This window comes from Trachemys scripta, chromosome 8 (genome assembly GCF_013100865.1).
Source record: "Trachemys scripta elegans isolate TJP31775 chromosome 8, CAS_Tse_1.0, whole genome shotgun sequence".
Classification (NCBI taxonomy): domain Eukaryota; kingdom Metazoa; phylum Chordata; order Testudines; family Emydidae; genus Trachemys; species Trachemys scripta.
Genome location: NC_048305.1, coordinates 71,360,728 through 71,387,892, shown reverse-complemented (window position 1 = coordinate 71,387,892; position 27,165 = coordinate 71,360,728). Strand labels below are relative to the sequence as shown.

The window sequence follows — 27,165 nt, the reverse complement described above, 5'->3', positions numbered from 1 at the left end:
AGGTTAACCCTCCTCGGTAGCGGTGGGGAGCGACAGGGAGGCGCTGCGGGGGCTGAGCGCCGTCCCTCCACCCGGAAGCGGCGGCAGAGAGTTGGGGCGCCGGCCTGGAGCATCGCAGAGCTGGGAAACCCCAGCGGCTGGCGGGCTGGAGAGCGCTCGCCCACCGTCAGGCGTTCCCGCCCTGCTGCCTCGTTCCGGCTCGTGAGGAGGCGGGGTATCCGTGCCCACGTGCCCCCACTCAGCCAATCGGGGGATCGCGTGATGTGAGTGTGGCCGGTGCTGTCCCCCAAGATGGCGGCGTGTGGTCCGTGAGCGGCGGCGGTGCTGGCGCTGAGCGGCGAAGCGAAGGCCTGGCTGTTGGGGAAGGCCCCGCGCCGCTCGCCGCCAAACGTGTCCCTTCCCCCCCCCCGGGGCCCTAGGATGGTAAAATGACCCAGGGGGGGAAGAAGAAGAAACGGGCCGTGAACCGCAGCATCATGCTGGCCAAGAAGATCATCATTAAGGACGGCGGCACGGTGAGGCCTGGGGGGCTGGGGACGGGCCTGCGCCAGCTTCGGGGCGTGACGGGGGCTGGTTGTGGCGCGGAGGGGAGTGCTAAGGCAGCCGGGGCGAGGCAGGCTGAGAGGGTCCGGCTGAGGTGTTGGCTGGAGGAGTGCGGGACGCTGGGTTAAGCCAGTGAAGCAGGGGGAGGGAGCGTGGGGTGAGGTGAGGCCCGGGTGTATGTAGGGGATTGGCCTTTGCTATGGGGCAGTGCTATGGGGCTGGTGCAGTGCGGTCTGGGGGTTGGCCCGGAGCCGATGAGACATGTTGCGTTGGGGTTCGGTGAGCTGGGCCTGGAAAGGGGCGGACCTAGCAAAGTGAGGTTAGTCTAGCTAGACCCCGGACCGGGGGAGGGCCATTGAAAAGCCGAACGCAGTGAGGTGGACACCTGAGGCCTAAGTGCCCAGAGAATCTATCTGGTCTGTAAGGGAGTTTGGGGTTGGCAGCAGCGTGGCCCGCTGCCTGGTTTTCAGCCAGAAAGTCTGGTCAGTAAGGGGACCTGATAGTGTCTGGTCAGATCTACTGACTGGACCCTCAAAGTCTGGTTACTGCGAGTGGGGGAGGCGAAGAGGCACCAGTCATCACCTGTGTCAGCTCCACTCAACTGGGGCTGCCTTCTACTTGCCTTGGGCGGCTCCAGCTTCCAGCTAAGTTCCACAGGAGGGTCTCTTCTGCGGGGGAGGAGGAGAGGAATGGATGGAGGTGGGCCTTGAGGGAAGAGGTGGGGCAGAGTTTTGGGGGGGGGGAGGGAAAGAGGTGCAGGGAGGATTCCAGCATGCCTCCTGAAGTGTCCTATTTTTTAAATATTATCAAATTGTTAACCCTTGTTGGTATGGTAGGTCCTGGCTTGAGGGCAGTGCCTAAAACAGGTCAACCTGGGATAGAAGTTTGGCGCTAGCTAATGGGGTAATGAAGGAGACAATGCCACATTGTCTCTACTTGCTAGTTTGTGGGAAGATCCTCTATTTCATCAGTTCTCAGCCAGGAGTCTGTTACTCCTGGGGGGGCTGTAAGCAGGTTTCAGGGGTCTGCTGAAATAAACCAACCAGAGAGCAGGGCCAGCGTTAGACTCACAGGGCAGAAAGCTGAGTCCCGAGCCCTGCTGCCCAGGCTGAAGCCGAACCCTGAGCAACTTAACTTTGCGAGGCCACCTATGGCATGGGGCCCTAGGCTACTGCTCTGCTTGCTACCCTCTAACTCTGGCCCTGGCTTTTAATCTATTGAAAAACAGTTGTTGTGGCACAGGTAGGCCATGGAATTTTTATAGCATGTTGGGAGGTGGCTCGGAAAGAAAAAGGTTGAGAAGCCCTGCTCTAGGTGGAGCTACCTGGAACCTGTGAGGAAGAAGCTACCCTATAAACTCTTCTATTGCAAGGGCTCATGCCTCTGATGTCCAGTCAGAGATGAACATTTTACGTGAGGCCTAACTTGGCCTCCACTCCCTCTGGTTGCTTTCTACCAGAGGTGGGCCCATGCTGTGTTCTGAAGGTAGCACGTGGACTGGGCATAGGAATTTTGTTCCCAAAGAACTTCTGATACTTTTTCCCTGGTGGGGCTGGCTGGCAGCCTTGGGTGGGAGGGACTAAAACTATGTTCTTTGCTGCTGCCTCATGTGGGATTAAGAATTCTGGGCTGGTGCAGGTTTTTTTTGCCATTATTTCATGATAGGTTTCCTTGCTATCAAGTGTTTCCTCTCTATCTTATTGGCATCCATCTGGTCATCATTTGTTAGATTATTTAAGAAATACTTTTAAACTATACCTAGTATGGTGATTTGCCTTTACTCTCAAGTAGTAGGTTTATGAGTAATGAGCATTTGTGTCAAGACTCAATATAAAGTAACTTTACTTAAATCCATGCATTTACCATTCTGCATAGATATGTGTAAGTCTACCGCATTTATGGATTAGATAATATTTAAACTCTTAATCTTGAAAGGAAATACCACCTAGAAAACTGCTGTGCGTTTTTCAGACAGCAGTTGGTTTCACAATGGCCTAGGATGATGGCAGGCAGTAAACAATTGTAGAATAGAGCAGGGAGTTCTGAGTATAATAAGTAGGATGTGGTTCTGCTGTTGGTGAAAAGCCCATCTGTGATGTGCTTTACCCATACAGTGTGTGCATCGCCATCATGGGATCCTTTGGTCTTTGTTCTGTCTTCTTCGGCTTCCATATTCTGAAAAAGAATAGGTGGGTAAGTGTGAGACAAACTTCTGTATCAAAGTAGTACTGTAAGGTTTTCCAGTTCACTGGAAGTGTGATGAAAATGTTTCCCAACAAATAGTTTTTTATCTAACAGAACTTGGAATACTTAGTGATTGAATGAAGTTGCCATAGATGCTTTTAAAAAAATACATCTATAAGCAGCATAGTTTGGTTATGAGAGAGGTATAACTTGGTCAAAATAACTGTAACAATGTATGTCTTGCTTTACTCGTGTAGTTTAGGTATCTTTTCAAAATTCATTAAAATAATATTATTGCTTTTAAGATAGGTCCTTCAAATAAAGGTAAAACATCAGTTTGCTGGTCTTTTGTATAAGCAGCCAAGAACTGCCATCATCAACTTGATGAGCTACTGTCTAGATTACTTAAGGGTTGGAGGCAAAGCAAGTTCAAATTTGACTGATAAATATCTACTGTGAAAGACCAATATTACTGTTTGTAAGTAAAAACTTATGGCATTACAAACATGTAGGCACATACGTTTTTTACAGGACTAATATAGTGAGTGAATACAGACAGAGTAACTTTTTTATGCTCCACTAGTTCATGCAACTGGTGAAATTAGAATTTATTGGAAAAAAATTGAGTTATTACAAAAGTGCCATTCTTCTAATTTCCATTTGGATGAACTGCCTCCAGGGATAAGGAGAAAGATTTAATGTGTCATCCAGTTGTACCTTAAATAGTGCCTTCAGTGTCAGTTACCGGTATTAAAAGCTGAGTGCAAGCCCATTTGAAAATACATTGAGTTCAAATGTATGGAAACATGGAGTAAAAAACAGGGCTGCAACTGTTTGGGAAGTCATTAGACCACAGATATTGGTTTGTGATCTGTTTGTGGAAATATGTGCCTATTCTCAAACCCAGGTAGGGAAAGAGTATTCAGACTTTTTATTTTTTGTGAGTTAATGACCAGTTGAGGCTGTATGCTGTTATACTAGACTACGTTCTTTATAATGGCAGCAAGAACTGTTAGATGCATGGATCACGCTGTAGACATAAAAAAAAAAAAAAAATCCATAAATTAGCCCTCAGTTCTATTCTCATCCTCCCCAATTCCTCATTTGCCTGACATGCTAAATAGTTTGGGGAACAGGTAAACTGAAAGGGCCTTGAATTTCTCTGATTTGCGGACCAGTAGAAATAAAAAAAAAATTAAATATGCATATTTAAATTTATCAATTACTTATGGGGTAAAATCATTACATTCTGAAATTTTTTTAGCCCCAAAGAAACTCAGTAGTCCTTTTCTCTGCAAGAATTCATTGTCAGTGGCTCAAATGCATGATAGGGTAGGTCTGTAGGTCTACTATAGTATATGCTTATCCCTAGTGATTTGAAACCATTATTACCCTGGTTCCCCTGTGCTCCTCTCCAGTTCTGCTACACTAGCCCAATGTTAGCTTTGTGATTGGGTTTCCCATCCAAGCACATTCACAAATCTCTTTTCAGAGTGTGGGGGGTATATACTTTCCTAAACAAGGTGCAGAGGTACCTACACCATTAATTTCAGCGAGATTTTCTGTAAAAAACTAGAGTATGGTGGCAATATGTAGGAATGTCTTTTGGAATAATAATGTGGCTTCTTATGTACTCTGTAATAGCAGAACATCAGTCAAACCTGATTTCTTATAACTCATAGTCCTGATTAAATTTAAGAGGATGCTTACAGCAGTGACTGCAGGTAGACTTCCTGTACAACTGCGATAAAGATCTTATCGGAGTGCTATCCTCCTTTGTACAGTTGTTAAATAGCCATAGTCAAATAAATGAAATACAAAATACATTTAGTAAAATACTTGTGATGTAGACTCACCAAAGGAAGGCAATAATAGTAGTTCAGACCCTCTCCTTAATTCATTCTGTTCTAATGATTTATTGCAATTCATATCATATGTACAATACTCATTCTTCTCAGACAATGCGGGGGAGGGATAGCTCAGTGGTTTGAGCATTGGCCTGCTAAACCCTGGGTTGTGAGTTCAATCCTTGAGGGAGCCACTTAGGGATCTAGGGCAAAAATCAGTACTTGGTCCTGCTAGTGAAGACAGGGGGCTGGACTTAATGACCTTTCAGGGTCCCTTCCAGTTCTTTGAGATAGGTATATCTCAATATATTCCCACTGGTGAAAGGAAATTTGAACTATGATACTTAGGTATGACAGGGTGGGTTAGAACAGGAGAATTCAAATCTTTTTCTTGTAATTTACTTCTAAACTTATTCTGGTTTATAAACTATATTAATAACAAGTGGATTCTCAGCTTTTATGATTGTACATTTGAAGTTGTCCTTGCTTTAGAGTTTTTTACAGTGTTGTATCAGTAGAAGTATCTTCTAGCTATGATCCACATATAAGTTTATCGCTGGCTTGATCTAAAATACAAAATCCTCTTGGACTAGAAAGATACCTATCTGACCTGGCAGATGGGGTTTCTGTAGTTCAGCCTAGTGCACCACCTGTCCCAACACAACTGCCATGCTCGGAATAGATAATGTCAAAGAACATCTGCTTCTACCATGAGTGTCAGATCCCAGTTATAACTTGAGTATTTAGCTACACTTTTGTCTTTAGGCTTTAATGTTTGTAGCTAAAATACATCTCTGTTGTGGAAGATGTAAAAATGTTGTTGCTGTTTTGAAATGCATTTAGTGTTTTCTCCTTTAGTTTGTTCACACTTAGTTGATGCATACTACTACAGTGTTTTATGTAATTCATTTTCAGACTCCAGGCCTACTTGATGTATTAATCAAATCCCATGACAGTCAAGGTTCTGCAGAATCTTAAAACTTGCATTTTTATAAATTAAGTTTCTTGTACTTGTGGTTACAACAAAAATATTCTAAATGTAGTACTGTCTTTTCATTCAGTAGCCAGAGAAGCTGATATGGTAGCTCTAAGAAGTTAGCTCCCTTCCTGTCAACTCAGTTGTCTGTTACTGCTTAAGCCTATTGATTTAAATTTCAGCACTAATTCATAGCTGATCGTTTTAGCACAAAGATCCAGCTAAATGATCGTATGGCTTGTGCAGTGGCAGATAAGGGTAGTCACCTTCCCCCATCTCTTTAAAAACATTTACTGCTGTAAGCAGTGAAGCTCTTCAATGCAGTCCTTGATTTATTTCCTTGACCTGCTCTCGCCTGCCCAAGATAAGGTGTCAGTGGGGTAGAGAGAAACTGTTATTTCTTCATGCCTTGCCCATAATAGAAATGTTGGAAAAGCTCTTGACCTCTGACTCTCGGGGTCGTAAGGTGGTTGTCTGCTGAGCAGCTGCCGGTAACTACTTCTCTTACCCCCACTCTGCCAACTGTTGCTTTACTCCCTGGTACAGTGAGGAAGCAGAGATAGCAGCTGAGAGGGAGGCTCCATTGTGCAGGAGCAAGTCTGATGCTGATCTGTAGCTTGGGAGGGAAAAAAATATTTGTTGCCCGTGGTAGTTACAGAAGTTTACTCTTTGGATCCTGTACTGTAATCAGGGTGTGATGGGAGTGAAACCTAGAGGAGCTCCTGCAAGCATGGGTGGTGCTGTGAGTTCAAGCTGCTCTCTGGCCCCTTTACAAAATTGTAAAGTCATCTCTGCTCATTGGAAAACAGAAGTGTAGCAAAAGAATATTTATGAATATGCTGGGCCTGTGTGTGGTAATTAGGGAAGGAAAAAGAAAAGGGCAGAAGTAACCATGGTACTAAAAGTACTCTGAAACATGTTTTCCAGTAAACATTACAGAATATAAAGCTTTTATTAGAGATGGGTCGAAACAAAGCTTTTTTCCAAATCTGTTCAAATTCAATGGGTGGTGAGTGCAGTTTACCAGTTCCAGTAGCTGCTCCTATAGCTTTGGTTACAATTCACCTGATGCAAAACCAGAAAGTTTACTTTTCTGGCTTGGATGGAGCCAAAATCTTGTAAGAATAGCTGAATTAGAGTGGCAGAAATCTCAAGATGGCAGAAATTTTGCAAGAACAGCTCATAAGATTTGAGCACTGTTAAATCCAAATCTTTGTCTGTTTGTATTTAGTCATATGAACACACTAGGCATGTGAATTGTCTCTTCATTCTCCAGTCTCACTTAATGGTTGAAAGAGTAGGTGTTGAGGCAGAGGGTTTGACTCTTTTTTAAAAAAAAAAAAGGTCCACTTGTGTAGCATTTTTAATTTGCAGGTCATTCATGTCATTCTGTTGTGAAATAATTCTCCAGTGTTTCCTGGCATGGGTAGTAATGCACTGTGGCAAGTTGACGTAGCATGTAATAAAGTATCTAAGCCTAATCAGGATTTCTCTCCCCACCCCAAATCCCTTCCACATTTAACTTTCTATCTCCATATATTCCCTTTTCTGGAAGCCACTTTTAGCTTAACTCAACACTAATATAAAGAAACATTTCTAACTCTGTCCCACATTTGATGTACATATTGAGTCTATTTGTTGTTTTCCCCAGCATTTGGGGAAAAACTTCTAATACTAGTCTCAAGTTAAAGTTGTGGTGAGCTTTCCATTGTGTGAATTTATTTTCTTTCATGTGGGTTTTAGATAATTTATTTCAACAAGCTTTTGTATTTAGTCAGACACAAGCTTTTACTAATAGAAGCACTGTTTGGTAAGAACCAAAGTTGGTTGGTAAGCCAGTTAATCAGGATTTGGAATGTGGCATTGAGTGCGAAAATAAGCGAGTTTTGAAATAATTAAATCTTGGTTTTTGACTTCTAATTGCTATGTGAACTGAATTGTTTCCTTCCCTGAGGGGAAAAAAGATATGAAATTCCCCAAGAAAAGAGTTTCAGTTCAAATAGTGGAATCTTGTTAGAGGGAAGTCATTTTTCCTCAGAGTTTTCTCTATACATGGAGGTTTATGGTAATTGGCATTGCAGTTTGTACAGTGCTGATTTTTAAGACACTTCCAGTCATTCATTATGCTTCACCATATGCAAGACAGTTATTCAGATTCCTGAAACAGCTTGTTTTGAGCCATACTTCATCTTAACAATGTCTTGCTTATAAACCAACATTCAAACAACTTTCTCATGAATAAAGCAGCTTTTTAAATATTCTGTAGTAACAACTTTTTTGTTTTTGTGTTTTAGCCTCAAGGAATAGGTTCGCCTAGTGTCTACCATGCTGTCATAGTGATTTTTTTGGAGTTTTTTGCTTGGGGACTTTTGACAGCACCTACTTTGGTGGTAAGTGATGTGGTTAATGAACTTCTGTATTGCATGAAAAGTTTAAAAAAAAAAAAAAAAAAAAAAAAAAAAAAAGCTAAAATATTAAGTTCATTGCAGTATTATCACAGCATTAAACTTGAAAATAAAGTTTGGGTGGAATTGAGCTGGCCTGAACTTCACACTTGGAAGAACATCTTGTGTGTTATGTTACTGAATGTGGTCAAGATTGAACAATCCATGTGGAGTTGGGCTTATTGATATCAGCCACATCAACATATGTAATCTATGCTAATTGCACACTTTTGAGAAGAAATACTTAAAAAAAAACCTCAAACCTTCTATTCCTGTCACCCCCACAGCTATCTTGAGCACAAGAGTAGGATCTAGGAATGTGTGGGATTCCAGTCCCAATTTTAAGAACTTTGTGACTTTGATCTTAAAGGATTATTACTGAACCTGGTCATTCTTACACAATATTTACTGAGTTATTTTTAATTTGTCTGTACTGTCTTTCTAACCTTTGGTAATTAACAAGGTGATGGCAAGCAGAAACTTTCTCTTTTGTAAACATGTTTTCACTCCTGCCTAAGTAATTCATTTATGCTACAGTCAGTGATATGACTTAACTTCTCTGAAATAAAGTGAGATACCACCCCTAAAGTCTATGGACAGATATTGTATCCTGATAAACTGCAATATAAGGAAAGGAGATTTTTAACTTTTGTTCTTGTTTATATGCCATAATTGTGCACCATGGTTTACAGAGATTAAGGTTAGGGTTAAACTTAAAAGTTTTGCCAGCATAGCTCTGTTGGTTAGGGAAGTGATGGTTTGGGGGGAGTATGTGACATGGCTACAGTGTTGAAATCTATAGGTTAAAAAAGTATGTTTAGCCTTAATCTAATGTTCCTATCTTGTAAACACTTCAGTCAACCTAATGCCCATTGTAGATGTAGGTAGGCTGACCTAATTATGTTGCACAGGGCACAAAATTTGCACAGCTCTGAACCTAGATTGATATAATTTGTAGGTGTAGCTGAGGCTTTAGTATGCAAAAAAACAGTGTATTCAAGCCATCTGAGCAGTACATTCATCCACCATGCAGTATCTACTGTGTTGTTGTGGTACTAGTTTTGTGTTCCATGATATTGAAGTCCTTTTAAGTAGTGTTTATTTGGTATCTGAGCCAGTCTATTACATAAGTACAGCATGTCCTAATTGATGTGTACTTTCCTTAAATAAGGAAATCCTACAACAGTATTCCTCTTCATTGAAGTAGGAATGATACTTTTATCAAACTTAATGAAATTTTCGCCAGTCTTATGTGGTAAAAAGTGGAGAAAACACACTGATTTTGAAGATTGTTCTTTCCTAGTTTTACTGACCCGCAGTGGTAGTGCTAACATTATAGCTTATCCACTGGTGCCTTTATTTCTGGAAAGTAAGAAGCATAGCATAATTTACTATTAGAAATTGTGTAGTCTACTATGTAAATGTCTGTAGTGAACTATTTAACAATGAGATTATTGATGTTGAATTTATGAATTTCATGGTGGATTTTACTGTAATTTATATTAATTGTTGGTATAATATGCCTCAGATATATTAATCCTTGAGTCTGTATTCATATTCCGTATTGTGAAATATGGATAATGCAGTATGTAATGCACAGAATTCTTTCATAGGTGTTACATGAAACCTTCCCAAAGCATACATTTCTAATGAATGGCCTAATCCAAGGAGTAAAGGTAGGATGAAAATTCAGTCTAAATCAATAATTGAGTACAATTTAAAATAAATCAATAAAGGGTACATGAGTGCTGATGCTTTATTAAATGGAATAAGGAGAGCCTTCCAATATAGCTTTCAAGCTGTGAATAAAGTGTGAGGGTAAATTTACCACAGAGAGCTCAAATGCAGCACTTAATTTTAATAAGATCTTGCTTTTGCTAAAATTTTTACTTGGTTTGACTGAGGAATAAATAGGCCAGTGGAATAGCCCAAGATCACACAATCAGTTGGTGTCACAGTACATAAGAATACAAGATACCTGTTGACACCCAGTCCTTTGCTCTGATTGTTAGACCACATGTCCTCAATGTGTTGAAAAATGGTATCTCTCCTAAATTCAGCATATAAAAATGCAAAGTGCATTTTATTAAGCTGCATGTTGACTGCATTTGGATTTCACATTTTGAATTTCTGTGGGATAGTAAAATTCAAATTGCAGGCAATTGCTGCTGAGTGGAAAAGGGGAATGAAGGATACTCATAGAAGATATTGCTTGACATATTGTTCCATATAGCCAACATTTATCATTAATCTGCAAAACAAAATCAGTCAGTTTCTAACAATCTTTCAACTATTCTATTTTCTTTCATTTCTTTGTTTTTATTTAAAATTTGTTTTTACTTTTCAGGGCTTGTTATCGTTTCTCAGTGCCCCCCTCATAGGTGCGCTCTCTGATGTTTGGGGACGAAAGTCCTTCTTACTCTTAACAGTATTTTTCACTTGTGCACCAATTCCATTAATGAAGATCAGCCCATGGTTAGTAACAAGCATAGTTATTTATGGCTTTGTCTTTAGTGTGTTCTTGCTGTACGTAATTAATAACATAGCATTTATAATAGCACTTGTATTCCAGTTAATTTACCAGATGTTGTTTAATTCTTAGCGCACCTCTGTGAGGTAGGTGCAGAAGTACTAATCTGTTGCAGAGTTGGGGAAACTGATACAGGGTGAAGTGACTTGCTGAACGCCTCAAAGCCAGGCTTAGAATTTTGGATCTCCAGACTTTTAGCCCCGTGCTTGCTTCTAAGCTAGTCATTAGTACTGGAGTGACTTGTGACTTTTTAGTGGTGGTTGCTTATGTAGCAGAGAGCCCAAGAACTTGAAAGATGTATGGCCTGTGAGCTGATATATTGCTTGTACTTTTAAGCCTCTTGGGGGTCAATAACTTAATAGTTGAGTATAATTTTATACAGTATATTTCCCAGTACCTTCGTAGAATGTCTCTCTAATCCTTGCATATCTTTATTTGGCTGTAATTTTCAGCAAAATCATTTCAGTACTAAGTAAATAGTCACTAAGAATTGAAAATAGTCTTCAGAACTAGCATATACCTTTAAGCACTAGTGTGTAACATTAAAACTGGTACTGAAAAAGTAGCTGCAGCTTTTTATTATAGTTTTGCTTATCAAATATTAGAATCCAGCAAATTTTGACTAGCTGAAATTTTAGTAGTCTGTTGATACGCCTCCATTCATGAGTCTAATGTCCCTAGGCTAATGGCTAGTTCACAATTGTCTCAAATTTGTACTGCTCCTGAAGATAAATCTGAAATAACATAGGATAAGGTCTTAGCTTCCGATACAATATGAACAGTTGACTCTCAGACCTCTATCAGTGCTAATTCAGGTTGCTATCTAGTCTTAAGGTCTTTTGTGGTCTCTCCATTTTGATCCCTATTCCTGGGTGATAGGCTATTTGTTTAACAGTTTATATTTTGCAACATGCATTTTGAATGGAAATAATTGCTAGTCTGTGGACTCACGGCTAAGACTAATGTTGGAGGATCTGTAATGAACTATCCTAATTTAACCCGCAAAGCATTTTTTTGTTTGTTTGTAGAATGGCAGGTAATTCTGTTATACACTCAGTGCACACTGGAGAGATTACATAACCATATAAAGACACATGCATACTGACTTTATAAATATTTAAATTACTTGTCAGGAATAAGTTGGACAATCATAGATACCTTAATCTGTCTGGAAGCGTTTCAGAAGTTTGTGAATCACTGCTAGTTATGTTTAGCTCCACTGAGCTATTCTTTTTCTGATTTCTTTTTGTCCCCAGGTGGTATTTCGCTGTTATCTCTGTTTCTGGGGTTTTTGCAGTGACTTTCTCAGTGGTGTTTGCTTATGTAGCAGATATAACCCAAGAACATGAAAGAAGCATGGCCTATGGGCTGGTATGTACTTAATTCCTCTGTACCTTTTAAGCCTCGTAAGGGTCAACAACTAGAGTTCTCTTAATGAAGCTTTGTCATATTGCTGCAGGAGACACAAGCTTTTCAAAGTTGATATCTTTTCCACTATAAACTTATTTTGGCCACTCAGTTTTTTTTTTTTTTTTTTAAACACTGTTCCAAATGGAAACTTGGTTCTACTATCCAGTTCTGCATCTCCTGTTGAATGTCTTGTCAGCTTAAATTTAAAATGGCCATTGTATAATCTTTACTCTCCATTCTTTTCTGGTTGTCAGGATGGTGCTATTTTCCATTTTGTTTGCATATGCAACTTTTACTATATAATGTAAACTCTGTGATTTATTAAGAGCCGTGGATGATGTGCAAATAAGCATAGTTTCTAATACCACCCCAAAAGAAAATGTTATGCTGAGTCTTCCCCCCCCCCCCCCCATCAGACCTCTGATGTGTCCAATTAAGCTTCATACAGTCACAAGGCTATACAGTGCTGCCCCACTTAACCACATTTTTTTTTTCATTAAAAACTTCAGATGTCTGAAATCTGGTTGCTGCTGCAGTGCCAGAGAAAAGAACTGTACATTAGTTCAGAACTTGTCCACCTGATTAGGGTGATTTGTAACTAAGTTTATGGAAGTGAAGGTGCTGAAAGTGAAGTCAGAAAAAAAGATTGGATAAGTTTGATCTTCCTTACTGGCAAACTTATTCTCATACTGACTTTTGCCTGTTACAGGTTTCAGCCACTTTTGCAGCAAGTTTAGTTACCAGCCCAGCTATTGGTGCCTACCTTGGTCGAGTCTATGGAAACAGCTTGGTAGTGGTCCTAGCTACAGCTATAGCTTTGTTGGATATTTGTTTTATTCTTGTTGCTGTACCGGAATCACTGCCCGAGAAGATGAGGCCAGCATCATGGGGAGCACCCATTTCTTGGGAACAGGCTGATCCCTTTGCAGTAAGCTATTTAAATGTTTAAGTATGGAGTGGTGGCTTGATATATGCAGATTTGGATTTGTACTGCTTTTGAGTCAGGAATGGGACTGATAGTAATTATCCCCTGATTTGGGTTTTTAAAAAAAATTGTTTGAGGAGTTCCTAGGTTTATTGGGGAAGGGTGTGAGTAACTTTAAATTGCTGCTTAGCAGGGATTAGCAAATGCAGATTAGCATGTGCTGAAGGACATGTTTTAACAGTGATGGATGTATTAAAGGGCATCTGCCTCTTTCAGTGTTCATTTTGTGTATCATTGCTTATGAATGATGAAGAGTAGATGTTTTCTTTGGACCTTATAGCTGTCTTTTTTTTTTTGTCCTAGTCACTAAAGAAAGTGGGTCAAGATTCCATAGTGCTGCTAATCTGCATAACGGTCTTTCTTTCCTACCTCCCGGAGGCAGGTCAATATTCCAGCTTCTTCCTATACCTCAGACAGGTAAGAACCTGCATATGAAGAAATGTCTGATAAGGAAAAATAAATTTATAGAAGGGAGTATTCTTTGCACTTGTTACATTACTTCAGCAATATATGGGTAGTCAATATGATTAATGGCTGTTGATAGTGGCTTTTAGTTACTGATAGTTAATAAAGAGATGAATCTGTTCTCAAAATATTTCTCATGTTTCTTAGTCATTTGAATTATTCCTTGAAGTACAAGTTCCACTACATTGCAGTGGTTAAAATTAGCTTTCGTTAGCTGATAAAATATTTTTAGTCTCTTACAATATGGGGTCAATTTTCTTTCAAGTTCCATATTCCATTATAGAAGTTATTTTCTGTTCCGCACTAGATCTTTCTCTTTATTTTATGCAAGATAAATGTTGGTTTCAATAGATTATGGGATTGAATAAAATCAGGGATGTCTTCCTCTATTTCAGATTAAGCATTTTTCTGGTTGCTCCATTTATTCTTTCCACTGATGTCACAAAACATGAAAGTGTCAATATACATTTGAAGTTTAATGATCAAATTACTCCTTCTCTAATGTAGATGATGGGATTTTCACCTGAAAGTGTTGCAGCTTTTATAGCAGTTCTTGGGATTCTCTCCATTATTGCACAGGTGACTATTGATCTATACATTTCACTAATATAATGGGTTCAAGTGAGAGCTAAATATTATGACAATCCCTGTACCTGTAATTCCAGGAACCCAGTCTGTCTGGTTTCAGAAGGTTAGAATAGAAAAGGAAAGAGATGCTTTGAATTCTGATCTCATTTTATATGGCTTCCTTTTTTCCCCTTCACCTAATGTCTGACCATTTCATAAACAATTCATTCTCCCATCCTGGGAAGTAGAAAAATATCACCATTTTGTGGAAGAACTGTGATGCACAGACATTGAGACTGCCTTAAATCTGTCAGAACTGGGAATATAATCCACATCACACATTGTAGTCTAGTGCAGGGGTCGGCAACCTTTCAGAAGTGGTGTGTCGAGTCTTCATTTATTCACTCTAATTTAAGCTTTCGCATGCCGGTAATACATTTTAACGTTTTTAGAAGGTCTCTTTCTAGAAGTCTATATTATATAACTAAACTATTGTATGTAAAGTAAACAAGGTTTTCAAAATGTTTTTAAGAAGTGTCATTTAACATTAAATTAAAATGCTGATCTTATGCCACCAGCCTGCTCAGCTCGCTGCCAGCCTGGAGTTCTGTTCCACTAGGCCAGCAGCGGGCTGAGCAGGGCCTGTGGCCGGGACCCCAGACCTGGGTGTGTGTGTGTGTGTGTGGTGTTTCAGGGGTCAGGGCAGAGGGCTGGGGTGGGGGGGGTTCAAGGGACAGGGCAGAGGGCTGGGGGGGGGGGCGGGGGATGTGTTGGGGTGTGGGGGGTTCAGGGCAGAGGGCTGGGGGCGTGGGGGTGCAGGGAGAAGGCTGGGGGTGTGTGGGGGGTTAAGGGTCAGGGTAGAGGGCTGGGGGCTGTGGGGATGCAGGGCAGAAGGCTGGGTGTGTGTTGGGGGGGTTCAGGGCAGAGGGCTGAGAGGTGCAGGGCAGAAGGCTGGGGTGCTCAGCTCGTGGGGGTGCTTCCAGCCCCCTGCCCTGAGCGGCTCAGGGCAGGGGGCTGGAAGGGATATGCCCTGTTCCACGCCCTGCCCCCAGGCTCCGTCCCTACCTCTCTCTGCATCTTCTACGGAGCTGTGTGCATGCTGCGCTCTTCCCCTTCCCCCTTGCTAGGGCCATCAGCTGATTGGAGCAGGGGCAGCAAAGCACCATGCTGGGGGAAGCTTGGCTGCTGCAGAACCAAGCTTCTGCCTCCTGCCCCTGCAGGGGAGAACGGTGGGTGGAGGGGCTGAGTGGGGCTGGGGGCCAGGACCGCGACCGCAGCATGGAGCTGCGTGCCACTCAAAATTGGCTCGCGTGCTGTAGGTTGCCGACCCCTGGTCTAGTGCCTTAACCTTAATTTATTCCTTCCTTTGCCACACTCCCAAACCTCTTAGAAGTTGATTCAATCTTCTCCTTAAGCTTAGTTTGGGTTGAAAAATAGCTTGTTTAAGTCATCAGGGCAGGTTAAATAATATTCCCAGTGTATGGATTCCTCAAGGAAAATCTAAATTGTTGCACATCAAGAGCACGGTAACAATCTCTTCACATATCTCTCTCCATTATTACATGTTTCAGTCTGTCTAGAAAATACTACATCATAGAACTTTACTTTGCTTCTGTCAAAACTAGTGAACGTTTTATATGTATTGCTGTATAACATGAGTATTCACAATTAAAATATGACATTCTTTTTCCCATCAGACAGTAGTTTTGAGTTTACTTATGCGGTCCATTGGAAATAAAAACACCATCTTACTGGGTCTGGGATTTCAAATATTACAGCTTGCATGGTATGGTTTTGGCTCGGAGCCTTGGTACGTACATTTCACTTTAGTTGAATTAATGAACTGACATACTAAGATTTTAAATTACTTCCTACTTAATAAAGAAACATTCACAAAGGTGTTTTGTGTGTGTGTGTGTTTACATGCATCAGTTTTACATGAGCGGTTATAGGCAACGCGTCCTTTGCCTCCTCTTAAGATGGAACCTTTTTTAAAAGATGTAATTGGCTTATACTTAGTGCAGTCAAAGAAACACTGCCTGGTGAACCATCCCAAACCAAGAATTTGATATTGTACTGTATGATTGACCTAAACAACGTCAATCTCTTGTGCCAATAATCTTCATAAGACCAAAAATTGTTCATGGATATTTTTATCTAAAAGGAAATGGACACCAAACAACATTGAAAAATGCTTTGTCCTCTTTCCTCTAACAGTCAGATTTTCTTAATTCTTTTTTTTTTTTTTTTAATTTTTTTGGGGGTGGGGGGTAGTCTTGTTGCTTGTAGTAGACTGCATTGACTTGTCAAGATGTCAGTTTACATCAATTGTAGCACTCCTTTCTCCCTCCCCCCACACCCCATGATTGCACCCTTTACACATGCTAACATACCAGTGACCTAACGGGGAAAACTAAGTTAAGTTCGCTTTTTGGATGTTCACCTCCTCTTAATTTGGGAGGAGAGTTTACAAAATACATGATCAATGCATCCCAGCAAGCATCAGGATTTTGCAAGGATTGGGGACTTTTCTAATCATCTCTTAAATTATTTTACACCATTTGTTAAACTCAGAATAATTGATAGGTCTGAAATCAAGCAATGATAATTAACTTGTGACTTCTCTATTGCATGGGTAGTGTGTGCAGTTCTTTCTAAACTTTGTAATAAGAGTTATATGGAAGGTAGAAATTCAGAATTCTTATCTTGATTCTTTCTCTGAACACTTATGTTTTTCAGGATGATGTGGGCAGCAGGGGCTGTGGCAGCAATGTCTAGTATTACGTTCCCAGCAGTAAGTGCACTAGTTTCACGAACTGCTGATGCTGATCAACAGGGTATGTTTTATGTGTCTTGTTGTTAATTTTAAGGAATGGTCAAAATAGGGATATTCTGACCTCCTTAGCACCAGATGTATCAATGCTGTCTTACTGGTACTCAAGGATTATCCTTAACCCTCCATGCTAGTTTGCAGGACAAATTAGCCAACATAATAGTATGTTAATGTAAATGAGAAACATTAGTGTAGTTTTAACTTCACTGTAGAAGAGTGGTAGTTCTCAAGGCCTGTGGACTGTTTGGAGGCAGCTGGGCTATACTCTTCAAACAAGGCAGATGAATAATGAGTGTGTCTAGCATAGGGAAAACCCATGCATTGAAGGTAGCATAATACTACATCACTACTTCTCTTGATTCAGTACATCAGCTGATCATGTTTCAATTCTTCTTCTCTCCCACTATGCATGGATTTACTCAATTCTTCAGGTGCATTTTTTTATTACTGTAGTGTCTAGGAGCCCCAGTAATATGTTTTTGCTTTTCTCTGAAGCATGACACATAGCTGTCAGACAACATACCAGATTTTATAGTCTTGGTCAGTATGGCATAGGAAATGCTGTGCTCTGACTAAAACATAAAGTTTGTCTTGCCCAATGTTCCTCATTGTTTTGGTTCTGGTGTAGGCATGATTCTCCTCTCACATCAGTCTTACAGTGGTGTATCCCAATTGATTTTAGTGAAGTTACTCCTAGTTTACACCAGCATGGGGAAAAAGTGAATCCGGCTCCATTGCATGTTAGACAATTGCCAAAAAGCATTTTAAAGTCTTCATTGTATACACATTTAATTTCATGGAATGCCTTTTTCTTTAGGAGTTGTTCAAGGGATGATAACAGGAATTCGAGGATTGTGTAATGGTTTGGGACCAGCACTTTATGGTTTTATATTCTACATATTCCATGTAGAATTGAATGAACTCCCAATGACTGAAACTGAATTGGGAGGTAACGTGGCCACACAACACCATTCAGAACAGGTATTGTTCCTATTTATTTATAAGTTACAAGAAATGCAGCAAAGATCAATCCTAGACCAGTGGTTCTCAACTTTTTTTTTTTTTCGCAGACCACTTGAAAATTGTTGAGGGTCTCAGCAGACCACTTAATGACCTTTCCAAATGTTGTTTGTACCATTAGCTAACTATTGTAAAGCACTTTGGATAAAAGTGCTATATTAAAAAAAACACAACTCATTTTAATATCAGTAGTCTTACCTTTCTAATGCATTGGATGTGCCCTCTCTCTCCCACCACGGCAGCCCCCGAGCTGGGGCTGGGATGGAGAGGGGTCTCTCCCCCGTCGCGGCAGCCCCCGAGTTGGGGAAAGTCGCCTTTTTCTCTGGCCGTCGCAGCCCTGCATGTCCCAAATTCCTTCCCCTCCCCCCCCCCCGGCCACTGCCTCACCTTACATATGCATCTTCTCCAGGGTCCAGGCACCTAATTAGTGGAGTCACGCCTGTGCAGCTCCACTAATTAAGTGGGTGGCCCTTCATTCTCTTGTGTGTAGCCACCCAAGCACGCATCTTAGCGGGAACTATCCTTGGACCACCTGAATGGAGCTTGCGGACCACTGGTGGTCCGTGGACCACAGTTTGAGAACCTCTGTCCTAGACCTTGGAAGGGGTGGAGGGGGAATAAATTGGATATTCTAGTTCATCTCGCTGCCCTGTGACACATTCTACAGTGCTTTAGACAGTCCGGCTTTAAATGAATCAAGCAAAGGGACTTCTCAAGCCACTTCTATTGTGAGACTCTTGACCTGTCTAATAACTCTTGCAATTAAGACAATCCTCTTGATATTGAGCCTAAATTTTCCATTGATTGATCAATCCCATTGCTCCTTTGGATCACCCTAAAAAGAAGTTGGTTCATGTTTTTAAACACTTTCCTATTCTCCGTCTTCTGACCAAGTTACACATCTCTTGATTCTTTCCTTGTATGCTGGTCTCTCTTGCCTGTTAACTTCTGCTTTTCTCTAAATTTTCTTCAACTTGTCAATATTTTTTTCTGGTACTACTGTGCCCAAAATTGTATCTTAAGTCTATTGAATATTTTAAAACACATGATTTAGATTGGATACTAAAAAGCTGAATATGCTTTGCTCTTTTCATACTTTGTGGCACGCTTCTTGTCAGGCCTTGCCACTTTCTCCTCTTTATCTGACATTGGAAAACGTTCTGGCCTGTGGATGTCTCTGCCTAAAAGGAGGCAGAAACTACCATTATGGTCAGATACCAGCCTATGCACTTCTTCGTTCCTTGGAAGCAATTGAGTGCCAGTTCTGGTCCTTCCAGCTATAGGTTATTATTTTTAAAAATAAATTATCTAAAATTTACTGCTGCAAAATAAGTCTACAAGTAGGCCAGTCTTTTTGATGGTGTGGTGAAAGACAAAGCTTGAAGATCTTGTTGTCCTTTATTTACACTTGACTGGAGCGGGGGTGGGGGGTGGGGGTTGGTTTACTCAATTTACTTGAAGTATTCATGCTTAAATCACGAGTGCATGAATGAAAAGAGTAAAACCATAGAATGAAATCCTGTAAATAAAGTAACTTTCTGGCTGAGACAGAAAATAAGCAGAGCGAGTTAGATCATAGTCCCTTTTGTATAGTTAAATGCCTTCTTATGGTGTCTAGGTCTGTGAACACTGCACCATTGTAATGTCTACCACAGAATATAGACGGGTGAAGGAGGTAGTCTTCTGCTTTTGTATTTTCTGTTTAATTCACAGTCTTGGTTAACTTTTTAAATAGTAGTTAGTACCTTGGCTTTTCCTGTTTAAATGTGGCTGTTAATGTTGATGGGTTAGCAAGCTAGAGATTTGTGTATGTTTCAAAGGAGCTGGGCTAGGGACAAAGCTTGAGTTATACCTCAGGTTAACAGGGCAGTGAAGACCAGCCCTATACTTCATCTTGTAGCTACAGTGAGTTTTAATTACATGGCTGGAAATAGCAGTTCAGCTGTTTGATTCTATAAGTCTGTATTTCTGGCAGGTAAGACAACTAGGCAGTGGCACATTTCCTGTGAAGTTAGAAGAGAGAATTCTGCAGTTTAAAAAACACCCAAAGAGAAACTCATCTAATAGGTTTCTCCTCTTCTGGGTTTCCTCCCTCATCCTTTGAGAATGACTATCATTCATCTATGAATAAGGTTTACTAGGGCTGGGTATTGAAATAGCCCACTCATTAAGAGTATTGTGCCCTAAACTAATGAAATTGTAAAATATGTTTATTTTTAAGTACAGAGCCTGATGTGAACCAACCAGTGTCTGTGAACTATGGATTTACTTAATGGTTCCTCTAGAAAATAAGTGTTTTTGTTGTTTTCAGAACTCCATAATTCCTGGACCCCCTTTCTTGTTTGGAGCATGCTCTGTGCTGCTGGCTTTGCTTGTTGCCTTGTTTATTCCTGAACACGCCAATCTAAATGCACGGTCCAGCAATTGGAAAAAACACAGTGGCAGTCATGGTCATCCACACAGTCCACAGGCCCCTGGCGAGGCCAAAGAACCTTTATTGCAAGACACAAATGTATGACGACAGAATCCAGAAAAACGTTTTTGTATTTCATAGGTCTTGTTTCCAGTTCTGGATACACATTCCATTTACATAAAAAATGTAATTTCTTAACATTATCTTAAGAAATGTATCTTTCTGCATGAAATTTGTAGGAACTACAGACAGGAACTGGAAATTTCTCCAAAGATGTTACAATTAAATTAACTTTTTAAAAAGAACAAACTAAGCACTGGTCTCATACTATTAATATAATTAACCTTTTCATCCTAGTTCTGAGACAAAAAGGAAAACATATTCAAGGTATCAGCATGTGTCCCTGTGTCCATTTCCTTAAGGTGTAAAGCTTTAATTCTCTTCATGCTAAGTCTCAATGAGACATACTAGCATATTTGTGGACCCATTCATTTTATGTTGTAAAATTTTGGGTCAGATAGTACAAAGCCTTAATGTAAATGCACTCAAGTAAGGAAAAGGTGAATTGGTTTCATTTTAAAATCACTGTATGGGAGGTTTTATTTTAAGTTTATACTAATACAAAATCACGTGGTGAGCACACTTGCTAAACAGTAAAAGTTGTGTGTAAGTGCATTACTTTAATTCTTCCTAATTTTTGGAGTACAAGATAGTATCAAACAGTTAGTATTTAAATTAGTGGGTCTTTTGCGCCTACAAGATTTTAATATTGGCTCTAAAACTCTGCTTTCTCAAATACAGTTTATACCACTATTTCTGATGTTTGCGTAATCAGAAGGACCTCAAAACTTGAATACACAAACTGAAATATAAGCTGATAGCCTTGAAAATGTCAGTGTGCTATATAGTGGCCTTTCAAGACTGGCTAGTAACTTTTTACTTTTACAGAGCTAATGTTTTAGTCCTAAATTTTCAGGACCCTAGTACAGGGGAGAGAGCTTTATACAGTTACTGATGTGAATTTCTCTAAAAATGTATATTTTTGTGTCCAGTTGTATTATTTAAACAAGTATTCCTTTGTATAAATTGTGTATAAGGTATAGTTTAAAATGTTTTCATCTTGTGGTTACTGCTTACTGGTTTTTTAACTTTGAACATTCATCATGGTTGACTGAGAGCTGGAAAATGTGTAAATATATTGTTAATAAATGAATATTTTAATGAATTTTTAAAATTGTCTTTGAAATCAGTTCAAACCATATATCTGTATATGAATTCTTTAATGTCTTATAGCCTGCTGAACGTACTGTAGCCTTAATATTGTTTTCTCACTTGCTGTCAAGTTTTTGGGTTCCTTAGTGCTTTAAATGTAATTTGATTCAACAGATAAATACCAATTGTAGGTAAATTGTGTGAATTTTACCCTTTTCATTCCCACATACCTGTAATAGCTTATTTGTCCTTGTACTGCAAGATTTTCATGAAAAGCTTTTGCTTAATAGTGGTATTGTATTAAATCAGCAAGAAACTAAAATAATGGGCAATTTATTGCCAAGTAGAGCACTGCATGGGACATTTTTAATCTCACTCCTGTCCTGCCCTGCAACTCACTCCCACCTGGTCCTGCATTTTCATCCTGCTCCTATCCACAAAAATCTTAGATCCTGCAAGAGAGATTCCCTGCTGTTACTAAAAAAAAAAAAAAGTTTTTATATTATATGTAAAAGCATTTAAACACAATTTTTCCTGCTGCAGGGCTCTGCTTTAATTAATTTTGAACTTGTCATTGACATTAGAAAGCTGTTTATACCTTAAATCAGGTTAGCTCTAAACCTAAGTGTGATGCACCTATGCTATGAATACTTATTCTGATGCTGTAAAATGTACAGCTGGGCCTTAGTGTGTTTTGAAAAAAGGAGTATGGCAGATTCTGTAGCAATAAAATCAACTTTGAGCTGATAGAACAGGGGTGGGCAAACTTTTTGGCCCACTGGCCACATCTGGAAATTGTATGATGGGCAATGAATGCTCATGAAATTGGAGGTGTGGGCTGTGGTCAAAAATGAGTTCAGGGTGCAGGAGCAGGCTCTGGGGGTTAGGGGGTGCAGGAGGGTGCTCGGGGGAAGGGGGATTAGGGGTGCAGGTTCCAGGTGGCACTTACCTCATGCAGCTCCTGGAAGCAGTGGCATGTTCCCCCTCTGGCTCCTACACAGGGGGGCAGTCAGATGGCTCTGTGCACTGACCTGGCTGTAGCCCCTGCCTCTGCAGCTCCCATTGGCCATGGTTGCAGGGGCAGCATGTGGAGACCCCTGGTTGCCCCTATGTGTAGGAGTTGGAGGGTGAACATGCCTCTGCTTCTGGGAGCTGTGGCATATGCAGAGCAGGGCAAGACCCTAACCCTGCTCCCTGGTGGGAGCGTAAGGGCTGGATTAAAACATCTGAAGGGTTGGATGTGGCCCCTGGGCTGTAGTTTGCCCACTCCTGTGATAGAAAGGATACTTGGGAACTTGTATCCAGTGAATACTATCAGAGGAGTGGGGGTAGGTGGGCTGCACCTCACATTGCTTGCCATAGGAAACTTGGATATGGATATTTGAGGGGAATGACTGGGCCTACCTAGTTTAGTGAAGCCTCAAATCAAGATGTAGTAAAAGATCCTGTCATTTACTGATTAACTTGTTCTTTTCAAAATGTATCTCCCCTGAAAAAAAGGGTAAACTAATACAATTATTTCTAATTCAAATGTTAATACTTCTCAAAAGATATCAATGTTGCCAAAATCCAAACTTACTCATGGACTAACTTTGGAGCAACTTGAAATATGTTCAGTGAATGTTACTGGCATACCTCTTTTCTTAATGTTTCATTTTCTGATTCTTGCACCCATCTTGCCATGCAACATCTAAAAGAATGTTACTCAATAAAATTAAGTAAAAACCCTAATAAATTTACTTGGTATTAACTCATTTACCACTGAATTAAGGGGCCACATACCTGAAGCAGGCTACTTCTGATTAAAAGATGGACTTATACTCTTTTCCCCCCTTGGACTACAGCACTGCAAAAGGAGTTACCAGTAATCTTTGATATAAGAAAAAGAGGTAGAAAGTACTGTCAAGCAGCAGCCTCTAGCAATTAGTTTAGGTTAAACTTTGCTAAAAGTCATTGATGCCCTTTCCACAATAGCAGATGGTGTGAAGTTAACTTCATTATCAATAACAATCAGGTGTGATACAGCACTTGAAAAAGAACAGCATTTTAATGTGTTGGGGTAAAGCAGAGTCCAGTCAGACGAAAATAAGTTGCTGTGTCTGGCTTGGAATTACTAGAATCAAACAATGTTATCTAGTACACAGCTGAATACTGTATGAATAAGATTTTTTCTCTGCTGGTTCCTGTATTCAGTCTCCAAGTCTGCTTAAACCAACTCTTCCCTTTACTAAATGAATTACAGGTAGGGCTTGAGCTGGTATCACCTTTTAGCAATAGGATCAGAGCCACCTCCAGGAAAGGAAGGACATTGATGAAACAGCCAGGCATGCTCTTCCTTTATCACCATTAAAATACCTGCCTCTTTAACATGGAGGAATCAATTTCAGTGATTACATTCTGTGTACAAGTGATATTAAAAAAGTCTTACACATGAGTGTAGCTCTGACCAAATGCAAATACATTGACTTAGGCTGTAGTGCACAATCCAAGTTTGGCCTCTAACTTTTCAGGCTGCATGATCACCAACCACCCTGCCCTCCAGCTTTTATGCATATAGTTTTTTTACCCCTAGAAGTTCCTGCTACTTTTTTTTAAAAGAAAAAGCCACCAGTATAATACTTTAATGTACTGTTCACTCATTTAAATTGCTACTAAGCTGCTTTGAGCATTTATTTTGTATAAGTAGCAACTGTGCAGACATCTTGCTCTTGGGTCTAACTGTCTGAGGTAAGTGTTTTGGGTTTTTAAAGTCTTAAAGACTTGAATGGGATAATGTGAAACAATTTGTCATGGCCATCCTGTACCACCACCAAACAGTGACAGTAAATTAATCTTGCTTAACTGACAGGTGCTTAAGATGTAAATCCTCAAACTTTCCCCATGCATTGTGTAGGGCATCTGGATGCTGGGCTCTGAATGCCATTGGGCAGCAAGGTGCCACACCATCTAAGTTCCTTTGAAAGATCTAGGCCCCAGTTCAAGTTTCATACTGATTTCTAATACTTTCACGCAATGCGGTAGTATCTAGTCATTTTCTAAAAATATTCAGTTATCTGTTCTGAGCAGCTTCTGTAAATCCTAAATTTTTGGACTATGTAGCTTGATAAGTGGGCCATGAAGCTCTGTCTGGTAGAGTGGTACTACTTTCTGGTCTGGACTGTAGTGAAATAACTTTGCTCTAATTCTGGTTTTAAAATATTTGAGTGAGTGAAACCTCTCTTCCCCCCAATATGTTTCCACTTAACTGTTAGTCCACTGTAGCTGACCAGAAACATCTTTTTACTGAAACCATTTTAATATTTCCATTAACACACATTTCCAAAAGCAACTATATATACACACACTAATACAAATTGATTATAAACAAATATACAAATTTTACACTCCAAGATATGTTTAATATACATTTGGACAGTAATGTGCAAAATTAGGATGATTAGGACTCAAACATTAAGGGAAAGAGTAGATTCTGATACAATATATTACAGAGTTGTAGGAGCTAGGGGCATAAATTTAGTCCAAGATATTATTGGAAAATTCCCTATAATTGTACTGTCATTTTAAATTACTAGTTTGATATTAGAATATGGTTCATATAAGATGCAGAGAAATTTACTTAATTCCAGATTCCACCAATGAACCCCAGCCTGAGTGGTAAGTACAGTTAAATTTACTTGATATGTTCTGTACACCACTGTAGTCACCAGTGAAGGCATCTTTGATTACAGTAGTAGAATGTGAAATGGTTTCTATATGTTCTCTCTAATGCTTCATAAAATTATTGGAAGCAGACAGTAGTTCAGATACTTGGTTGTAATTTCCAGTGTATTACAAACTAGCCCATTGTATGTGGAATCTGCTATGGAGAGAGAGGGAAAAAAATAACCAGGGGCTGTGACAAGATGTGAAATTTTTAGCCATAACTCAGTTGTGTGCTTTTACTAAGGTAAGTATTTAGGATCTCATTTTTAAATAGCTAATTTAAATATTTGACTAGTGATCCACAAGATATAAATCTGCATACAAGTATATGAATATATGTAAAAAAGTAGTTGGTTTAAGAAAGCAATTTCCAAGCCAAAGAAAGAAGCCACCTGAAACCTATATTAAATAAATGTCCTGCATAATTTTAAAGCTAGGAAGTGTCTCTATTAGGAACATCACTGATTCCACAATGCTTCAGCTCTTACATTTACAAAATGTAATATGCTTCCAATTTAAGAAATTTGCATGAGTCATAGGCCAGAAGCAAAGTGCTCACCCCTTTGACCCTTACATTCTTGTAACTGAGCTTCTGAAGATATGCCTGTACTTGCAATTACAGGTTGTGATTATAGCTCAAGTAGACATTCCCAATCGAGCCAGTTTGGGTACTGGAGCAGTGAAGGTGCTGCAGCAGCAGGTGCTTCTGTGGGGGCTGTACAGGCCTGCCCAGAATCTTGAGTAATTACTTGTGGAGCTAGTCCAGAGTGAAGCAGTTTCACTGCTCTTATTTGAACTAGCTACATTAAAGCTAGTTCAGGTATGTCTACTTAGATTTCAACCACACCCTGAGATTGCAGTACAGACATACCCTGACAGGAAACAGTGTTCCATAGGTAGCAGGTCAACTCAGACAGGCCCATGAAAGATGCTCCACATTCCACTGCATGTTACAGAAATGTTCTCTAGAGATGAATGCCAGTGTCTATATTTCATCCATACATGGAGTGTGACTGGTGGAATAATGCAGTCACACTGCCAAAATCCTGTACAAGGAGAATATAATGCACCACCTGGTCTTAGCGGACCTGGGTCATTACACTAGTATCCTGGCACAAGTGTTGCTTTAGAGGCTAAGGAGTCCAGGGTAGTAAATTCAAAATACTATACAAACATATCTTTCAGTATAGAAACCAACTCCAAACCGATGTAGGAATAACTTGAGAAAAGAAGTTTGCTGTATCAGGAAACTGCCCAACACAACTACCACTGACTTCAGAGCTTGCTGTGCATTTTCCAGGAACAAGATCCTAAAGTTACTAGGTATTTTCAAGGAGAAACTCCAAGCAGGACGAGTTTCAGCATAATGATAGAACTATTAGCAATATCATTAGTTTGGATTTCTGGCAAGGGGAAAGATTAAAATAGGTTGTTTACTACAAAAAACTCCTCTGGGGGGTTTTGTTGCTCCATAACCATTTATAAACCTTTAAAGGCTTTGCCTCATTTTATAAATGGTCATTTCTAAACAATCGTTTTGTAGCATAATATTTTCATGTGATTAAAGTAGTTAATATTTTTCCCCTCCATGTTTTACTTTTCTGGCTGGAATTTTATACTGATATTTATGTAAATAAATGTGCTTTCTTCACAAAAGCCAAAGATTATACAAATGTATGGTAAAGTTAACTCATTTTAAACAGTTACTATAACATTTTGACTGACATTTAAGGGGTAATAATTGTATTTAGTATCTTAATTAAAAGCCATCCAAAATCTTCGATAGTTGATAAAATAAAAGATTTCATCTAATGATTATGTTGTTTGCAATCCAGGGAAGTAAGCAGAGGCTGTAGACTGTATTCCAGGTTTTGATGAAGTTAGTGTTTTTGTTGATGTGGAGGATTTTGGATATTCTGCAAATAGGGGGAAAAACACTATTAATTTCTGTGGGGTACAAGTAGCACCTTCTTAAAGCAGAAAGCATTTTGAAATAAGAGATTTGTTTACTTTCATGGAACTACTGCCCTTCCT

General features: G+C 39.9%; 2 protein-coding genes across 4 annotated transcripts in view; one reads left to right on the top strand and one right to left on the bottom strand.

Annotated features, from left to right (window-relative positions):
- Positions 1–253: 253 nt before the first annotated feature.
- Positions 254–21,442, top strand: MFSD14A (major facilitator superfamily domain containing 14A). Of its 3 annotated transcripts, none has more exons than XM_034780153.1 (13): positions 258–515; positions 2,658–2,736; positions 7,845–7,940; positions 9,608–9,670; positions 10,342–10,469; positions 11,781–11,895; positions 12,644–12,862; positions 13,223–13,336; positions 13,892–13,963; positions 15,649–15,761; positions 16,691–16,788; positions 17,602–17,765; positions 20,116–21,442. In XM_034780153.1, the coding sequence occupies exons 2-13, from the start codon at positions 2,674–2,676 to the stop codon at positions 20,320–20,322; spliced, it is 1,452 nt and encodes a 483-aa protein (XP_034636044.1). In that variant the 5' UTR covers positions 258–515; positions 2,658–2,673; the 3' UTR covers positions 20,323–21,442. The 3 variants fall into 3 exon arrangements, with proteins under 3 accessions (XP_034636043.1, XP_034636044.1, XP_034636045.1); XM_034780154.1 differs by having other exon boundaries at positions 477–515; positions 2,658–2,732; XM_034780152.1 differs by lacking the exon at positions 2,658–2,736 and having other exon boundaries at positions 254–515.
- Positions 21,443–21,926: 484 nt separating this feature from the next.
- The window catches only part of SASS6 (SAS-6 centriolar assembly protein), a 36,491-nt gene continuing 31,252 nt past the window's right edge, over positions 21,927–27,165 (bottom strand). Inside the window, exon 17 of the mRNA XM_034780140.1 lies at positions 21,927–27,047. Coding sequence (XP_034636031.1) covers positions 26,947–27,047 — 101 coding nt within the window. The 3' untranslated portion in view covers positions 21,927–26,946. The remainder of the gene's footprint in view (positions 27,048–27,165) is intronic.

What these genes read in the sequence shown, in the direction of transcription:
- MFSD14A (XM_034780152.1), top strand. Translation starts at nt 429, where the DNA reads ATGACCCAGGGGGGGAAGAAGAAGAAACGGGCCGTGAACCGCAGCATC. An exon ending in AACAGGCTGATCCCTTTGCA is followed by an intron (nt 12,863 to 13,222) that starts GTAAGCTATTTA and finishes TTTTTGTCCTAG; the next exon opens with TCACTAAAGAAAGTGGGTCA. An exon ending in CACAACACCATTCAGAACAG is followed by an intron (nt 17,766 to 20,115) that starts GTATTGTTCCTA and finishes TGTTGTTTTCAG; the next exon opens with AACTCCATAATTCCTGGACC.